The following is a 20,183-nucleotide window of genomic DNA, read 5'->3' as shown; positions in this document are numbered from 1 at the left end:
TGCTTATGTGGCTCCTGCTGGTGTCAAGTGAAAACAGCTGAATAGCAGAATAGCTTTTAAACGGACTGTGCTTTCTTTGCATACCAAAGGAAGTTCTGCATGAATACTCAGCAAAGTATGCCTATTTTTACTAACTAGACAAAGGAATAAAAAGAAAAAAGTGGATTATTTTTAGAATGTTGAAATCTTTTTTACTTTATTCTTGGTTCTTTGTCATGACGTACAAAAAATACTTCTCCAGTCATGATAATATCCTTAAGTTCCTGTTTTGATGGAGCAGCTAAACATGTTGCTGAGAGAATGCCTTACACAAGAAAGTGTGTACCACTACTGTGGTACAAATGGACTAAGGTCTATTTCATGCCAAAGACGGCATGATCGTCATAGTTCTGTGTTTGGCTTACTGCAAAATTTTCCAATTATTTCTTGTTATTTCTGACTTCCAACTGTTAGAGGTTCTGGTATATGAGGTATGCTGATTTGATCTGCTGAAGAAGTCAGTGCTCAACTTTTGCAATTGCTGATGTCTCAACTTTCACCTTCATCCCTGGAATGGTTTTTGTGAATTTCATATCATAGAATCATAGAATCCTTAGAGTTGGAAGGAACTTCTGAGGGCATCTAGTCCAACTCCCATGCAATGAACAGGGACACCACAGCTAGATCAGGTTATCCAGGGCCTTATCCAGCCTTGCCTTGAAAGTCTCCGAGAAAATTGAATTTACAAATTTATGTCCTGGACTCGTTTTTCAATAAAACACGTTTCAGCATCAAAGTATTTGGAGTTATGAAGTAGAATCGTACCAGTGAAATTTCTAATAGAGATTATGCATAATTTAAACTTTTTATACATGAATTTTCACCAAACGAATCCAAAAATTGAAATTGTTTGCCTTGTATATATATATATATATATATAGAGAGAGAGAGAGAGAGAGAGAGAGAGAAAGTAATAATAGCAAATGTCAGAAAGAGCTCCTCAAATACATTTGTGAACATTTTTGACCATAGGAGTTATTTCACTTTATGTAAATATATTTGTCATCACTAATTTTTTTTTTATGTGCTAAACAGCCATGAATAAATTTAGTGCTAGACAACATACTCCCAATGAATCTACTATGGAATAGGTAGGAGTGCAGTCAAGACACTGGTAGAGGTGGAAAATGCTGTGATTTTAGGAAAAATACATTAATATAGGACATGCAGCATCTCTGCAGAAAGAATGGAAAGTCTCATTAATATCTAAAATAGTCAGAAAGAGATTGTTACGTAGAGACTAGAAGTCAGAAAAGAAGCGACAGCAGAAAAAGGGAAAAAATAAAGACTTATGGAATAATACAAATAATACATTGTGGTACCTATTTTAATAATTAATGACAGAAACTTGTGAGAACTTCAAGATCTTTGGAAGAAACAGCTTCAAGAGAAGAGATGAGGAGGGACTGTTTAAGCATCAGAGTTTGCAGAACAGTATTTCAGTTTGCTAGACGCGTACTGTATGTAGCGCTTTGTTGAGAAGGATGTAAGTGGCAGCAGAAACTGAGACTGCACTGACTGCTCACATCTGGTGATACTAAGAGCAGCTGGCCTGAAAACAACTGAGCATGTATAAAACAAAACAGAATAAAACTGTATAAAAACTTTACAGTTGTATAAAAAATGTTATTCTATGTTAAAAAAGATTGTAAAAAATATTACATCAGCACAAATTACAGATGCAAACAGACGCTTGCTTTTTACATGTGTTTTGCAATAGTTCTTTAGGGCACGTATAAAAAGAGGATGTCTTATTCATCTGATTATCTCCTGTGGTTCTAGAATTACTAGAATCATCATTTTTCAGGGTAGTGCTTCTGAGTTATACAACTACAGCCTGCAGTTTTTATTTCTAGTCCTACGAATTAAGGTTTCATCATACCTAAATAAATGTATTTTGTTCTAGCACAGTTATCTGGTGATCCCGGTCTCCTCCACCATTGCTCAGTTTGGAGATCACACAGGGCTGTCATCAGTAAAAGTCTATGTTTTTTTTTTCCAAAATGCCAATTAGAACTATATATGATACAATAACAAAAATGCAACCCTGATTTTCTATGATCTCATGCATCTAACTCCTCCACACATATAAATGCAGCTTGTGCTTTGTTAACCTCTTTTTGATTCATTTAACTTATGATAAATTGCTTAATCAAAAGATCATATAGTCGGATATCATATGCTTTGCAGAAATCTATACGTAAGATACCTAATATATTATTTTCATTTACCAAAGTTTACCAAAATACACGTTACTTAAACAACCCCTTCGGTGCATTAATTAAGAACTACTGACTCAGACTACTTCTTTCCTATTTCTGAAGTGCTATTTTTGTATCCATTCTGCATAGGCTCAACTTAAAGTTCATGTTTTATACTAGCGTGAATATTAGATTAGCTTTTACCTCAGGTGAACAACAAAGAAGATAAAAATACACCTTTGAGAATCTTCATGTGACTTCCAAAACTGGATTCCTGAGCAGAATCTATTGCAATGCATATTTCAGGTATCGCTGTCAATCTCATAAATAAATGGATGTTCACAAGGAATTATAAAATGAGTTTCACTATATAAATTGCATAATAATTAGAAGGCAATGCCTAATTACATCAGAAATTGTCTGAACCTCTCACTGTACATATAATCAAGTTCATGCTCTACTGCAATGGAAACATAAATGGAAAATAAAGAGCTGTTAAATACTTACTTCATCATCACAACTTATTGCACATCTGCCATCAAGAGATGCACACTAGAGACAATATTAAAAATAAATATTTTCAATTCCAGATTGATGATTATGAAAAATGACAGTTTCAGGAATAAGGTGAGTGCTATTATAATGGTGTTGAAATTGATTACATTTTTATCAAAGGCCCCAGTTGTTCTAAAAGCAAGAGAAGGAAAGTGTTATATCTGTTCACCAATCTTTTTCTGCTCCTGTTTGCACTCACACTGTATCACTTTCAAGTGTTTTAAACATCATCATCTCCTTTTGTTTAGAAGCTTGGAAATTATTCATCAGTAAGAATACAAGGTTTTCTAATTGGGGGGTGGGAGGAGGAAGGGAGGGGTTGGACATGCATTTTAGGAGATGTTCTCTGGAATCCTCAGGAAGTGTATGATTGTGTATGTTTACTCCCTTCACTGAATACACATGCTATATATCCTAAACATCTTAGCGATAGTTTATCAAATACTATAGATGCCAAGCATAATTCAGTCACATCGTTTAGTTGACTGATTTAGGTGATGCTGCAATTAACCCAATGTCAGAAGAAAGGCACTAGGTTTGCAAGAAGGTTCAATTCTGCTATTACTGAAAATGAATAGGTATCACAGCTTGGTCTGCTGTTTTCCTTTTATCTGAAGGAGAAAATTAACATGTGTCAGATCAACAAAGCAACTCCTTATATATAACAACTGTTTTCTTTGTTTCCACAAATATGGAATCAAGCATACTGAACATCCTTTTCATCTGCAATTAACTAGAAGGTTATAATATAGTGTAACAACTTATGTGAGGTATATTTCAAATAAAATGCTTTACAGCAATTTTGTGACAAAGTAATTGTGGATCAACTACACAGCTGGAAAGATGTTGTGAATTCAGTGACAAGGAAAATTTCCATACCTGTCTGCTTGCTGTCCAAAATTTACGCTGGAAAAATTCAAGTTTCATCTGTATACCTACAGCTGGGAAATACATAAATAAAAACAGTATGTTATATAATTGCTTCAAAACTATGATTTGAAATAAATCAAAAGCAGAAATACTCCTATAATAAAGAGGGAAAGAAAGTCCCATAATAAAAAGACACTAGTGATTAAATAGGAGAGCACATAATTATATTTCAAATATTACTAATACAATGTGACAATTACACAAGGAAAACACTGAAATTACAGACATCTCCATATTACTCAAAAGAAGCACAAGCTGAAGATATTTATGTTCAAACCTATCTCAAATTAATATTCTACTGATGGTAATACAACAGCTGTAGGAACACACTCTCAGCTCTACGTGCTGAAACACACAAATGTGCTAAAACAACAGGAGACTTGGTTAATATTTCAAGTGATCATGTATAGGAAACTTGAACAAAATTTCATTTTCTCATTCCTTATATTGGATCCACACTAAGAATCATAAGAAAACATATTTACCTTTTTATCATCGGTAATTGTTTTTTTGCAAATATAAACATGCTGATGTCATGAACATATTTTTCTTCTGTCTTAGCAGGCAGGAAAAGGTATGTGCATAGTGGGTTATAAATAGTTTTTTACTATCAATAACTCATTGACGTCTTTGCTTAACAGAGTAAGGACAGAAATCCATCTCTTCTTTAGAATGAAATCCAGAAGAAACTCTCTCCAACTGCATTTTATTGTCTAGTAATTTATTTTACAGTCAATGAGGAGATGCTGTCTGACAGCCATGCAACACATGTTTTCTACATCTGTTCTTTGCCTTTAGGTTTACTCCTAGTATGCAGGTGATCTGCACATCTCATTCCTTTTTCTGAAATGGAGGAAATGCATACTCTCAGGAAGTTTCCACAAATACATCTCAAACACAGAAATATCTGCTATACCAGTATTTGAAATTTCAATCTCACGTTACACTTGTAGACATGCATTTCAGCATCTATAAGTTAATGTAAACACACCAGCTTGTATTTCCTAGATTTCATCAAGCACAGTCTATGTCTTGTTTTACACACGTGAACATTTCTTTTCGAATCATTGAAGAAACTGCATGATCAACAGATACAGAAGTAGGTATCATGCTGATTCAAAGCCTAGACTTACCTTGAGCAGTCAAAGCCTCAAACTTGTAAAGAAATCATTAAAATATCATTTCTCATGTAATTAAATTGTATGTATACGTAACCTTATGCAGGAGTTTGGACGTCAGGAGAATCCTCCCAATCTGAACTATTTTATGATTCTTAGAATAAAGTCTAAAATGTGAAAAGCTAACTATGTAGTCTAGACTCTTAAATAAAACAAACGTGTTCTAAAGGTCTTCCAGTGACCAGTGTAAATTTCATACCACGAGACAAATTCTGAAAAGAAACAAGATATTTACAAGAAAGCTCATCTGTAAAACATTCCATGTGAATGTTTTAATCAGTTGCATGATGGAATGCTGTAGCACAGACAGCTGAAGTCTTTGGACTAATTTCTGTGAAATGTAGAGCATCCTTCTTCATGAGAATGAGAGGACACAGACAGTTACAGCTTTATTTTCACAAAATTAGCTCTATGAATTTTGATACTTAGGGAAACTATGATGAGATATAAGAGACCAGGAATGAATACTGAACTCGCTCTCTCTCAAGCAAACACACTCTCAAGAGTAATGTAGTTATTGTAGAAAGTGAGTCCAGACTTTACCAGTTACTGCCTTCCTTCCTTCCTTTTTCAAGATTGATTCCATTTATTTCCATACCTAACTTCCAGAAGAGCTCTATCATCTATCTCTCAGGTACAATATCACTGAATGAGGTAAACTTAAAAATTTAAACTTTTGCCTGCTCTGCTCAAGGTCATTCAGTCACAGTGGCAACTTTCTGAGTATAACACACAACAAAATATGTATTTCCCATATGATAGATTTGCAATCCTTGTAATTGTTTGTTTTTTGTTTTTTGTTGTTGTTGTTGTTGTTTTTTAATGAACAGCTACATGATTTGTACCTATGTTTCAAGATTGGAGGAGAAAACATATCTCCCATATACATTGTACAGTGAAGACAGCATTAGGGATTTGCTTTGAATAGGGGTGTCTTGCTGTGAGATTTTCATCTCACCATTGTTTTACCTTTTTTTTTTCCCCTTCATGAAAAATATGACATCACAACTTTTATGTCACTGAATAACTTCTATATTTCTTATGTGACATATAATAAATGACATTTATTTTTCTGTAACTCAGTTAGTAAGTATAGGATTAACCTTTATTTAAAAGAATTAACATCTCTATTCTACTTTTTTTTTTTTACATATTCTCTACATTTTTTTTCAATTCCTAAGGTGATACTAAAGCATCTTCACATGCTTTCCTCTGAGCTTTTCCAGTGCAGGATATTTTTGGTTTCAGAACCAATATGTTCTTATGAATAATCTCTAGTTCATCAGCATTGAGAACTTCAGAACAAAATATTTGTGCTGGCATTTATTTTTGTATTTAAATTTATGTTTTATAAGCTGGCTACATGTTCAGCTAATGGGAGCTACCAGAGAGGCATGAAGGCTCTTTCTTCACGTACTTGTCAATTTTCTGTAACACAAAATGTATCATTTCATATGAATACTCCAAATCCAAGTAATTGTGTCAACCATACTATCAAATTTACTTAGGCAACTTCAATAAGCAGCTTTAATGCTGTGCATGGATAGCAGACATTCGACATTTTTTTCCTCTGTTTAATACAGTGATTGGTATTTTGTAGCACATACTCTATTAAATTAAGAAGTTTAAGAACTATCAATTTAATTTCTTGGCTCCATTAATTTTTAAATAATCCATTTCCATTTCCTTATGCATTTATTCCAAGGTTGAAGGTAATAATTCATTGTTTTTTGTAGGATGCTGTAAGAATAAAGTTATTGGGAAGGGCTCAACTTCCACAGAACTCAGGCCCTTTTAGTATCAAGGAAAAAATCTAAGAAAACAAATAAATTATTTGAATAGATCAGAATTGCTTGTATTCATCTCAAAATCTCCATGGTTAAGCAAACAGACAGAATGATAAGGAAATCCTCCCTCAATAAATTAGTCTTGTTCTGTGTAGGGAATTATAAGAGTTCTTGTACTCTATGTAAAAAGGCCCAACTCCTACTTAAAATGAGAGAGGAAAACAGAGCAGACTGATTTATTTCAAGCATGAGAGGAGATGAAACTCCCTATAAACCTGGGAGAGATAATCAAATCCACAGACTGAAGGAAAAAGCAGTAAAATGTAAAAGGGTTTCCATTCTGTAGAATATCATAGAACTTAACACTATACAAAAGCAGAAGATTAGCAAGATTAAAGAAATATCATAAAGTATCTATTCCCTTTTTCCACAGTAGAGTATAGATAGCCTAAGGTAATTTATCATACATAAAAGATGCTCAACATTTTAAGGATAATTGGACATCCTTTTTCTGATGGAATTATCTTAAGGGAGGCTTAATTTGCTTTCAAAATAATAAATCTTGGAGACAGACTTGCAGCAGGATTATTTTTCTTTACCTGTACCACCTTTGTGCATTAAGCTGAGACTCCTTAAGATCTGTTTCTTTCCAACTACTTCTATTATCTCTTAATATCAATTAAAATACCTAAAAAAGTAAATGTGAATTATTCTAGAACAGATTTAATTACTTACAAAAAAACTGACTGCATTTCTTTTGTCTATAATCTAAGTCTTTGATTCAGTTCGAAATCTTTCTGTCTTTAGTTTCGGCTTATCCAAAGCTTAAGAGGCAGAATATTATGCTCCATGGTACAATATTGAGCAATAAGCAGCACAACTGCCAAAAAGTACCTCTGTTAGAGATTAGCTGAAGTATCTCACATCCAAAGCTGATGTTTTTCTAAGTATTTACAAATATCTGTAAGATATTTATGTTAGGTTCTGTACAAAACGTTTTAGGTATTATAATTAAAAATAGTTAGTTGTTTTCTCAATACAAAAAGGGTTAGCTAATAAATTAAAGGTATTTCAACAGAATATGGTAATATGTAGTAATATAATTATGGTTATGTTCTCAGTAATATTAATTCTTTCAGGTTACATTAAGCAAGAAATGAATTAGCACTCATTGAATGTGTACTTCTCAGGCTGCCTCTAGTCCCAGTTACAGTTTACTAGCACAGTAAAATTCAGTTTCAGTCTTCCAAACTTCACACTTCATTCAATATTCTTCTTGATCTCAGTGATCTTTCTATTCAATCTATACCTATCTATCATTTTCATTTCCTTTATTAAAAAAAAAAAAAAAAAAGATGGCCAGAAATTTAACATGAAAAAGCGATGGTTTTTTTTCAGGGATACTGGACACTAAGTTTTAATTACAAAAATGCTGGGCCAAAATATTAAGTAATTGTGTGCTGCCTTCTGTTTTTCTTACAAACTGGACAGTTCTTACCCAAGGAAAATTAAATATCACATGTTTGGACATGTGGATTGCGATACAATTCATGAAATACCCTCTGCAGTGTGTTGGTTATTTTTTGTTTGATAATTGTTTTTTCTTTAAGCAGGGTAGAGTAGGGGTTAGTGTCATTATTATTTTTTTTTTTTATATTTATTTGTCATTTACAACGAGAAACAATATTAAGGAGAAATTTATCAGTGAAATTTATCAGTGTTTCTTTGTTTGGAACTTTTCATACTGTACTGCAGTCATTTTTCATGATAAATAGTATGAGTTTTTTTTCCACAATAGAAAAATGACAAGAAATAATATTTCATAGCTGAAAAGAGGCTGACAATCTCTGTATTGGCTCAAAACAAAAATTATTGGACAAGCAAACCAGCAAAAAGTAATAGACCTATCACTTGAATCTACTACATATTTCTTTACTCTTAAGTTATCCTAATAATATTCTAAAAATATTTTTAAAATGCTTTAGTGTTACGTTCATTCAAAATCCTTGTAAATGCACACATACTTTTGCACCAAAATTTGAGCTGGCGCCTTATTAAAACTTACCGATTGATTTTCCCAAAGACAAGTATTTTATTAACCTAGATACAACATGAAATAGAAAAAAAATCACAATCGGAATTTTTTTGAACTTTAACTAATGTTTAGAAAAAAAATATCAGTGTTATTATGGGTATTTTATCTTTATCCTTTCAGCTTCAGATAAGTGGGATGATTGCACACATACACATACATTTCTAAGTACCATATAAGTATTTATCAGTGTCAGAGCTTTGTTATGAGAGACAATAGAGTTTTCATAACATGTCATAAGGTCTTAGCTAATGCATAGAATACTCCAGCAGGTGTGCTGAGATGCAACATGTAAACATATGCATTCTTCTTAAATGGAAAATGGACAGTTGAAGATGTCCCCCTTTACTAATAGATCTTAAACGCACTATTTTCTCCCAGAATATGTTTAGAATTAGTGGTGGAAACTAGTTGTCTGGATGGAAACTCCCAAGATACAGCAAAGGCAGTGGCAACTGGTATTTCCTGGAGGCCAAGCTTAAGCAGAAAGGGAGGAGATATTGGGAACTTGATGTGAGGCCAAGCTGAAAGGGGAGCAGGATGATGATTGCTGGGATGCCGAAGTTCATCCAAACTCAAACCACGGGGGAAAGCTGAAGGGCTTGGTTTGCAGCCAATCCCTGAAAAACAGAACTGCGGAGGGCAGTCTGTGAACATCATCATAAACCAGACTCCCTTTGACTCCCCGACACATATCTTCCTTCTGGAGGACTAATGAAGTAGCAGCAGGAGCAAGAGGAAGCAGAGGAAGGATATAAATTGAGTGGAAACATAAAAAAATATAGACATTGTTGACTGAAAGTCTTTTGACTTTTCAGGAGGCTTCACTGAGGAGCTTGGAGGAAAACAGGTTATCTGTAAATTATCATTCAGACAGTTATGCCATATTTCAAACTTTACAAGATAGTAGATGTGCTGCCAACATTGTAACAAAGGGCTCCCACAAAAAATCTACTATTTTACTCCATGATAAACTCTCTGCACCCAGAGTACAGCTCAAGGGAGCTACTTGGGAATGCGTTTGTAATTTTTCCAGGAAAAAAAAAATCTTTCATATTCCTGGAGGGAGGTAACTCCTTGGCATACAAAATTACAGTAAGTGCACTTTGCTGGAAATATATATACCTTGCTCCTGAGAAGTACAAGGAGAACATTGATAGTATAAAAGTGGTTTAAACTGTACGATTTAAAGAGAGTGTAGTAGAGCATGGTTAAGCCCTGTCTGGTGTCTAGAGAATCCTTTACTGTGATTTGTAGGATATATCTGACGCATACTGACACCTGTTTCATTGCATTAGGGAGAGAAAAGAGAAGTGGAAAAGGGAAAAAAAAAAAAAAAAAAGGAAGAGAAAGAGAGAAAGAAAGAGAGAGAAAAAAAGAGAGAGAGAAAGAGAGAAAGAGAAAGAGAGAAAGAGCATATTGAGTAGTTTTATTTCCTTATAGCTGAAGCCCTAATCTTACTAGTTAGTGTGGTTTAGCTAGTATTTCTTTCACATCTCAGCCAACAAGCTGTGGTTTCAAGTTTGCAATTAATGAATCTCAAGAGACTTGGAGTTCAGAAAAACATCCAGAAATCAGGATCTTTATCTGAACTCTTGGAGGCTGTGACCAGATTCTCTTAGGAGATGTCAGGCTCTCAGCTTCTGCTTTAACTAAAACACACTGTGGTCAAACTTTGATAGCATTTCATTTTTTCAGATTTGATCCTGGCTACTACCTAACTCAGTTGAAAGATAAAGTTCTTATCAACAAATTTTAGCATTGTGAAAAAGACTCATTTTAAAAATGGAAAAAATATTCATTGCTCTTATTACAAAAGAGGTCTATCCCTCCCAAATTGGAATTCCAGCATTTCAGAATGGCTATTGAGAATATACAAAATCTTATTAGGTAAACAGACAGTATATTCAGTAAGAAAACACCAATATTTTATCAAAATCATCATATCACTAAAAATAAGACTTGGATTCCTTCATAACTGAGTTATAATGTGACATTCTCTACAAAATTGCACTCTATTGTGATTATCAAATTACTTTGAATTGCTGTAAGACTTGAAGTAACACATTAGAAACATTATGGATTCTGTATTTGAAAGTATAAAGAAAACAGTAATAGTGGTTTTGCAAACCCTGTATATTATGCTTGTGTCTGTACAAGGCAACAACTGTAAAAGGCAGCAATGGTAAAAGCTACAGACAGCATACTTTCCCATGAAAATGTATTCGATTTTTAGAACTGGATTAAGATTGGCAATGATCTGAATACTTTCACATTTAGTTAGCTTTATTATTTATTTTACATTTGTAGGAATTCTAGTGTTACAAAACTCTGTCAAGATACATTAATTATTCCTTTTAGGAATTACCTTTATTGGAGAAATAAATTTATATTTTCTTTCATTTAAGTGTGTGAACTGGAGAACAGCGCAACGAACAGGTCACGCACTGAGGGACAGAATAACAACTTTCCATTTTTTTCTGTCTTATCACATGTTGGGAAAAAGAAAAAGCATCTGCAGAATTTCTAGATAAACTCAGGTAACCTTCAGCAGAAATATTTGCTTAGGGCTGATCTGAATATTCATGAATTGAGAGAGATTTTCACACTGCTAAAAAGTAGCCAAGAACTGATTTACTTCATTAGATAAATGAAGCATTTCGCAACTCCCTGGTGTTACAAAATACAAATAAAATTCTACTGACTTGTCTCTTTCCAAATACATATTTAATTAATGCTTTTAAAGGATATTCCAAGAAAACAAATGTTAAATGTTAAATGTCAAAAACATTAAAACCAATAAAATCAAAAGGCACTGAGATTTTTAAAACTTCTTGATAAAATTTCATCACTGTCGAGAGATCTGTGCACCAGGTTATGACTATTCTTGAACTTATCTGTGAGTTATTAAATTCTAAAACTAGAATAAGTGCTGGCGTGTTTTCCACAACAGCAGTATAAATGCAATATACTTTACAAAATCTATTATCCAGATGCTTCAACAAGAAGTATACTTCAATTTATTTCCTAATAATGTGTAGAATTTAGCTTTCAATAGAGAAGTAAAGCATATTTTAAGAGAATAAATTCATATTTTTTAGGTAAATCAGTATCACAAATACTAGCTCTAATCCTCTCTAAAGGAATAGCTTTGAAATAAATCAGGGGGGTTTGCTGAAAGGTAGCTGTCCTTGACATTTCATTAAACTAAGGTTTTATCACACAAAATAGCTGCTATCTCTACTAAGTTGTGAGATCTGTGTAAATGCAACTGGGGCTTATGCCTAAAAGGTGTTGAGTATTACTACTGCTCACTGTGGTCTGTGAAAGTTAAGGGATGCTCAGTGTATGATAGGAATAGAAAAAGCCCTTAAATATCCATTCAGAGAATACTTTTGATAAGAATTTTCAGAAATAATGTTGTTGTATAAAGGTTCAGGTATTACTGACATTTTTTTTAATGAAAAACAGTCTTCCAAAGGCCAAAATTTCATAGCAGTTTCTTAAATTGGCAGTTAGGACACACACACCTATAAGGACAGACAAGTACTACTGGGATTTGCAGGAGCTCTTATCTCACATTGCAATTAGTGTATGTATGGGAGTTCTTCCAGAGTCTCTACTGTGTTTCTTCCAACACTAGTAGGCAACAGAATAGATCTGAATCACCAATTTTCAAAAAGTAGGCACCTCTAAACTACAGAGGCTCTCTTGAATATGTTTCTACAATGTATTTACTAGAACATTTCATTTTCTAATACAGTCAAATTAATCAGCTCTGCATTTTATCAGCAACAATGCTTTCAGTATGTCTGTGAGGGAAGAAAAGAATATCTCAATTTTTTTCACTTTACAGAGCAGGTGTGCCCTACTCCAAGGGAAAAGCCCCCCTTCCTTTCATTAAAGAATAACATGTAAGACATGTACTAGAAATGCATTAAGCTTTTACCAACTTAAATAAAGTACATTTACATAGATTTATATTTGTATGTTGATTTTTATGTTTAAAAAAACAGTAAAACTATCCATAGAAGGAAAATGAGAACGCTAGCAGAAATTCCCTGCTTTATTCCATGATTTTAATTGCACTTAGAAAGTAACTAGAGGAAGAGGGGTATGATTTCTGCATGCACAGAGATACTTACACTGTTCTTCGGTACTTAGTAACTAAGATTTTTTTTTTCCATTTAATTCAATAAGATTAGATTATGGTACTGATTATGACCATTTCCACAAATCAGCATTTTAACTGAGTTTCCATGGAAACTCTATATGCTCCCATTTTCTTTCTAGACAAGGCGATGCCTGTTTAACAACTTGAAAAAGTTTGATGAAGACAACATGTTTTCTTTAAGTTACATTAACCAAGGCCAATATTTCCTAATTACATTAGCAGGAGGAACATTTACAGCAGGACTTTTTAGCATGGGAAACCCTCCATCATTCAACCCATCTTAATCTCTGAAAAATGGGAAGCATTAGCATTACCAATGCTTATCACACTCAAGACTCATTAACTGGTCTTATAAAACAATCCCTTATTAAATGACAACATTGTTCACACGTTACATTCTTTGTACATAAGGACATTATCCTACAGCATCTGAACAGGAACTTCTATCAGAGAACACACATCTATGAAGACTGGGTGGTTCACTGGCTTAAGAACTGAGATTCTGAAGATTGTTCTGTTCCTTGCTTTGCAGTTTGCCTGCAGTGCAACCTTTGAACAAATTACCCTTTCTGTGCTCCATTTCCTTGTTAGTGAAACGGGACAAAGGACACCTTACAATCTATAAAAAGTGATTACAATATAATGAATGAAAGCAGTAACAGCTAAGTATTACAAATACATGTTGCACATTAGGGTGTGATCTGTAAACGTACATAACAAACAGGCCCAAACTCTTGATTATGTAAAACTGAAAAACATGCCTTAGCAACAATAATGAAATACTTTTGAAGAGGTTTGGAGACAAATAAATTTTTATCTTTTGCAGTGTAATGATGAAATTGGAATGTTGTTCTGCATTACTGATTTTAGCCAGGTTTCAATCAAAGTGAGGGAGAATCGTGCATTGTGTGACTCCTTCTGGCATATTGATGTCTGCTTCTTTTACAAATCTGCTTTCAGGTACCCAGTTCAAGAAACGGCAGGCTACAAAACTAAGTATCCCTTTAAATCCTAAGTTAAAATGTCAGTATGTAAAACATGACCAATCAAGGGCATATAGTAGAGTAGACAAGGTGTTTACTTTCCATGCACAAGCCTGTATTGGACATTTCAGCTCCTTTCAGTTGCACAAAATACAAATGCCCACCAAAGCCCACGTTTGGATCATTAGAACCCCCTAATCATCAAAAACTAACAATTACAGAGAGAAAGAGAATTCCCTGCTTTTTCCTATTCCTATAGAATTTAGAGAAAGACAGTTTGTAGCAGTAACTAATGAAAACCTAAGATCTTACAGACACTAAAAGGAGAGGTATGGAAATGATTAGTTCTATAAACCAGGCACATAATGCTTAACTTCTTCAGCTTCTAAAAATGGTAGCTTACTTTCTCCCAATGACTACTTTCAGAAGCAGAGAAGGCAGTAATATTGTTCTTTGAACTTATCTATTCTAACTCTGCTGAAACACAGAGTCAGAGAGAAAATGGATGCTGAGAAACGTACTGTCATTTTGTGAAGGGAAAAAGATGAAAAGTTTCAGCCAAAACATGAGTAATCAAGGTCAGCCCTGCCATTATGTTCAAAAATAACTTACTGCAGAGCAGAATGAAAGCAAATAAAGGTTATAATATGCTCATGTTGACCAAGATAGCCATAGCTGTTTGGACAGAGGAGGATCAATGAGGCTGGGAACGTGGAGATTATGTCCTAAATTAAATGGTAATAAAATAAAAGTACCTTTACATAAAAAGAGATATGCTGTATTGCATTAAATGATAATATGTACCGCCTGAGTTCTCATAGTCTTACTCAGTGACATGGAAGTCATATGCTAATACTGAAGATAAAAAGATGAGACTAACATTTAAATGTTTCCTCAGCTTCAGAAGTAATGACTTACTTTTATACTGTACTTTTTTTCTTTATACTTGCCTATACATAGGCTTTTCAAGTGCTGTTATAATATTTTCATCCTCATAACTAATGCGTTTACTTGACCCAGAAAATTAATCCTTCAGCATTTTAAGGGACAGTAAAATAGAAACCATAGTAACAAGCTTGCAGATAACTTTGGTTAGTACAAAAACAAAATAAAACAAACAAAGCAACCTATGCCAGCAGACATGGCTCAGTTTTACAACTGGTAGGACTTTGACATTTATGCCAAAATTATTAATATATTTTTCCTCCTTACCTAGCAAGCAGCATGTCAGCTATTTGGCATGATACTTCTAATAATTGTATTAAAGTAGATCTCAATAAATTATTTGCATTTTTACCAGGTCGAGAAAAGGACAATATTGTTCCCTTTTGATACAAATTTTTAAATTGAAATTACTATTGAATAAATTTTACTATAGTGATAAGAAAGAAACCATAAAACAAGGCTCCTTTGTGATTCTGGGTATGAAAATAGTAAACCAAAGCAAAACAAACAAAACAAAGCAAAAAGAAAGAAAGAAACAGAACAGAAACAGAGAAAAAGGGGTTTTACTTAAAGATTTCAATCTTCAGTTTCCTTTAGTTGCCATTGGGTTATCCCAATAAAATTGCTTCATTATTGCTGGTATAAACTGCACACCTCTATAAAAGGTCTTTTATTAAAGCTTCTTTTTATATTTCATAGCCATGGGCTTTTTGTTGCTGTTTGGTTGCTTTTCTGTTACTCTATTTAAATGAAGATTGTTTTATCCCTGCATAAATTTCCTCCCAGGGTATCTGAAATCCTTAATCATCATCCCAATATTTTTCTCCTTCATTACGCTTTTAGAATCAAGTTCCATGTCTTTTAAGAGTATGGCTTACGTCAGAGGGATCCAGAGGGATCAAGAGGTTTAAGTTTCAGTACCTATTAAAGGAATTTAATTATCCAACCAGTTCCATTTGGATACACTGTTCCTGTTGTTACTGTTCTTTGCTAATCTACACCAGATTTTCCAGTATTGTAATTCTCATTAATAAAACACACTCTGTAGGAAGACATTTCTTCTCCATACATTTTTTTCCCCTTTCTTTTTAGAGAAAAAAGATCTCCTACTGGCCTTTTTACAGATTCTGAACAGACACATCAGGATCCTTCATAAGAATTTTCCCAAGACTTTATCATGCCTGCAAACAGTACAACTGGATAAACTTGAAGGATGAGAAATCCCAACATTCATCAGTGAATTTTATTTAAATAATAGTGTCCTGCCATAAAAGCATGAAAACAATTAATGAAGTATGAGTTCTATTTTTTAACTGTTCACCACACCAGCTTAAGAAACATTTACCACATTTAAAATCTTTCTTCTTACACTGAGAATATTTCAAAATGCTTCTACACAAGTTTGTTCAAGAAAACAACGTCCTGATTTCTAACCGTTCAGGAAGTGCAGAAAATTTACTCTTTTCTCCTTTAAGATTGAATTTAAGGTGAGGTATGACTATAAAAAGAAAGTCTTTTCAAACATTAAACAAACAATCAACAAAACACCTAAGGAAAAGTTTAGAAAATAATTCTGTCTTCAGTGTAAGAAGGATAAATTAGAATGATCGTGAAAGTGACCTCAATTTCAGCATGTTTAAGTGAGGACAAAAAGGATCTAAAATGTCAAGATTAAATAAAATGAATGCCTGTCCTTATTTTTATATTTACTTTGCCTTTGTCCTAGTTGAATTATTTTGATTTCTGTTACCTCCATGTCAAGCAGCATACATTTCTCCTTACAGTAGTAGCAAAATGAATCAATTAATTAATTAACCATGTCAGTGATATCTCTTAGCTCCACACAGAGATTCTCAGCATGTAATAACAGGTGGTAGTCATTCATTGGGAAATGTCTGAACAGTTTTCCCCTCCCTCCTTCTACCTGTAACAGAATGAATACTGATACATAATCTGCCTTCAAATACGACTTAACATAGCTCGCACTTAAGGAAAAGTAACTTTGCATTTCTCTTTGCACTTCTTCTGATTCTGAAGGCCTTGCATCCCATACAATGAACTTTCTACTTTATACTATAGGGCTGGTGCTCAAGTATTCTTGAGGAAACCCTTTCAAACCTTCAAATACTGATTATTTAGTTATGGGGAAAGAAGTGTAAGCCAAACGGACAAGAAACTAATTATGTTAGTGTTAATATCACTACATATTGCTGGACTGAAAGTCTTGCATCCCCTCAGTGAAGTAAAAAAAGTGAAAAAAATCTGAAAAGGATTGAGCAAAACAGCTGTCTCCAGATTACCTGGATATTAATGTTGAAAGATTTTTCTTCATCCAAACCAAAATAACAGTTTGGGGATGAATGCAGTCCTGACCTCACCAGGCACTTACAATGATAAATGACACCATCCGACTCAGTGGCAGATGCCATGCTGGTTTGCAGGTTGTTGGAAATAGTCTGTAAGTCCCTCTGAACTATCCTGTTTCTTTCCCCCACTGTAAATTTGCACCTTGAATGCAGAGTATTTCAGCTCATTTACTTCACTATCTATCTATTGTATCTATTTTATCTATTGTATCTCATGAGCTAGCGTGTAAAAATGGTGTAAAAATTCCCATAAATAATAATTATGGAAAGAAAGAAAAAAAAAAAAGAAAAACCTTGCCCACAGGGAAAGGTTTTCTCCATAACTTGTATCATTAGTTGATTAAAACCCTTAAGAGTGAAAGTTTATATCTTCTCTAAATGATTTCTTTTTTTCGTCCCATGAGGTAACTATGGCTCCAGATTATGTATGAATCTTACTAATTTTTGGCCCAAGGATAACTTCCAGCACTGTGTTTCACAAATTAATTATGTATTTTATAAACATGTACCAGATGTATCTATGTATGGTGAAACAAGCCACTGAAAAGAGAAGAAAATGGGGCTCTTTCCTTCAATTCAGTGATCCAAAAAACAAAATCAAAGCTGCCTACTAGTTTATTTATTTTTGGAGTTACAAAATGTTGTTTCTCATGTTCAGAGTTACTAACAAACAATTCATAATGAGCAGGCATGAGCAACTTTTGGATAACAATGTAATAATGGTTCCTCTGTTGTGATAATCAGGATTTGATGTCATTAAACTCTGAATGTTACTAGTCTTCCCTTGTCCTGCCTAACTAATAAGATGTCTGAAGAAATCTACACAGACATCTTCTGTGAATTATGGACAACATTTTAAGGTTGTAAAGTTCTTCAAGCCAAATTTGATTTGATCTACTGGCTTATACTTCTCTAATGAAAGGTGGCCTGGAATAGGAACCAATGCCTTCCTCTAATTTTTGTCTACTTTTGAAAATCTAGTTCCTTGACAGCCATAGTGAAGGTCCTGAGCTCTTTGGATACAGAGACTGCCTTTGTAGAGAGAAATACATGAGGAATTGAAAGTATAGTACTCCATAATTACTCCATGATAAGGATTGGTTTGTATCCCAATCCATTGCCTTGAGTTGCGTTTAGGTCTTCAACAAGAGTTTAGTTGCTCCTCCTTCAGAGGAGAAAGCTCATGCCATTTTCCCTGTAAGATTATATCTCCCCATCCAAAAGCAGAAGGAAAATAAGTGTAATGGAGAGAACGAGAGAATGTACAGGAATTTTCTGTCATAGTTTGAGGAATGCTGTTTTTTTTTTTTTCTTTTTCATATAATCACGTCTGTCTAGACTAAATGTGTAGTCAGAATTCTATAGACTTTAAGTATTTGATACACGTACTAATTTTTTTTCCCCTCTCTGCTAGAGTCTAATTCATACAGTGTTCTGCAGGAAGAGATGATTCTTGTACATTCCTTTGAAGCACAAAGCAATAAACTTCTGTAACAAAGTATACTCTGGCAATCTGACAGTGAAGTGCCCCATCAGCACAAATGGATAGGACATGAGTTTACCAGGCTAGCTTGCCATGGGCAAAGGGAAACGTGTCTTGTTGCAACAAGGCACAAGTTAATTTAAGCAGTCACAATAACACACTGCTGCACCACATCAGACAACTGAAAAGAATCATGCTGGTTGTTCAAAAGCCCAGAAGTAGAGTAAATTTCATGAGTTATTTTGTTTCTGGCAAATCTACCTGTTTCACAGCTGTAATTTTCACCACATCAAACTTCTCCGTCTTAACCAAAGTATTATTACTAATAAATGGGAATACGAAACGGATTATAGGTTAGGGAAAATTCTGTTTACAAAATATGTGTATTCAGAGTTCTCAATGTGAAGACGAAATGGCCACATCTACATGAAAAGCAAATTGACAGATTTAATCATATGTTTCCAAATCTGAATCCAGCATGAAGATTTTTTTAAAAAGAGTAATAACTTCTTGTACCGCAATTCAGAATACATAAAACAACCTCTGCATTATTGTTGGATCTGAACCTCCCACAGCGCTTAACTTTGCGTGACCTTGTCCTATGAACATCTCTTTAATACTGCAAGTGCTAAAAATAATACAATTATAGCAGCAAACGCTTACCTAAAATAAGAGGGGCAGTTAGGAGACATTCTTTAAGGCTACCATTAGATGATACAAAGTGTTGTGGGAGCTTGCAAGCCTACCTGGTCAGCAAACGTTAGTTAAAGAGGAACTAGTTACAAAAGAAACTGAATTAAACTCTTTGAACTCTTTGCTTTAGCAGGAATTTGGATTTGATGATCCCCAAAAGTCCATTCCAACCTCCACAGTTCTGTGGACCTGGAAATTCATGAGCAAAAATAAAAATGTAGATTCTGAAGAGAACTTACAAGTATGAAAAAGTGCTATCATAACACAACAGCAGCATAGCTAATACCTTCTGTAATATAACAAACAGTCATGAGAAGGGCTACTATTGTTACAAGATATGGATTATGTCAAGGACAGAGGGAAACTGTAGCAACGAGCACCTGAGCTAAATTCCTTCCTTTAAAGAACAAAGCAGAGCATCTGCAACTACAAAGGCTACAATTTCTAAGGATTACTGTATTTAATAATTGCCCTTCTTACAGTTAGTTCTGTCTTCATTAAAATGATTCAGTGCTATTATTTCAGATAGGTCTGTTTCTGTGTTTCTTCAATGTGTGTATGCACACACATGAGTTGGGAAACCACAGAAAAATATGATTTGCAACAAAGATTAGAGAAGTGTTTTTCTTTAACCTGACATTCATCTTCCTCTCCCTTTGGAAAGTTGAAGCTATTTACTATGGCTGCTACCTGGCAATCTACATCTATGGATTTTCTCTGTGCTAGTCTGAAATCTTTCAGGCTGAATCAGGATGAC

General features: G+C 34.0%; 1 protein-coding gene across 9 annotated transcripts in view; it reads right to left on the bottom strand.

Annotated features, from left to right (window-relative positions):
• CACNA2D3 (calcium voltage-gated channel auxiliary subunit alpha2delta 3) overlaps positions 1-20,183 on the bottom strand; it is a 466,111-nt gene that overhangs the window by 43,968 nt on the left and 401,960 nt on the right. For all 9 annotated transcript variants that reach the window (XR_007379393.1, XR_007379392.1, XM_048957969.1 and 6 more), the window contains 2 exons: positions 3,675-3,736; positions 2,748-2,792 (listed from right to left, as the gene is read on the bottom strand). Coding sequence is in view for 7 of the 9 variants with exons in the window: in XM_048957969.1 (XP_048813926.1) it covers positions 2,748-2,792; positions 3,675-3,736 (107 nt within the window). In the remaining 2 variants the exon portion in view is untranslated. The remainder of the gene's footprint in view (positions 1-2,747; positions 2,793-3,674; positions 3,737-20,183) is intronic.

Source organism: Lagopus muta, chromosome 11, assembly GCF_023343835.1.
Source record: "Lagopus muta isolate bLagMut1 chromosome 11, bLagMut1 primary, whole genome shotgun sequence".
NCBI classification, from domain to species: Eukaryota; Metazoa; Chordata; class Aves; order Galliformes; family Phasianidae; genus Lagopus; species Lagopus muta.
The sequence above is the reverse complement of the archived record's forward strand: the minus strand, read 5'-3'. Positions and strand labels throughout refer to the sequence as shown.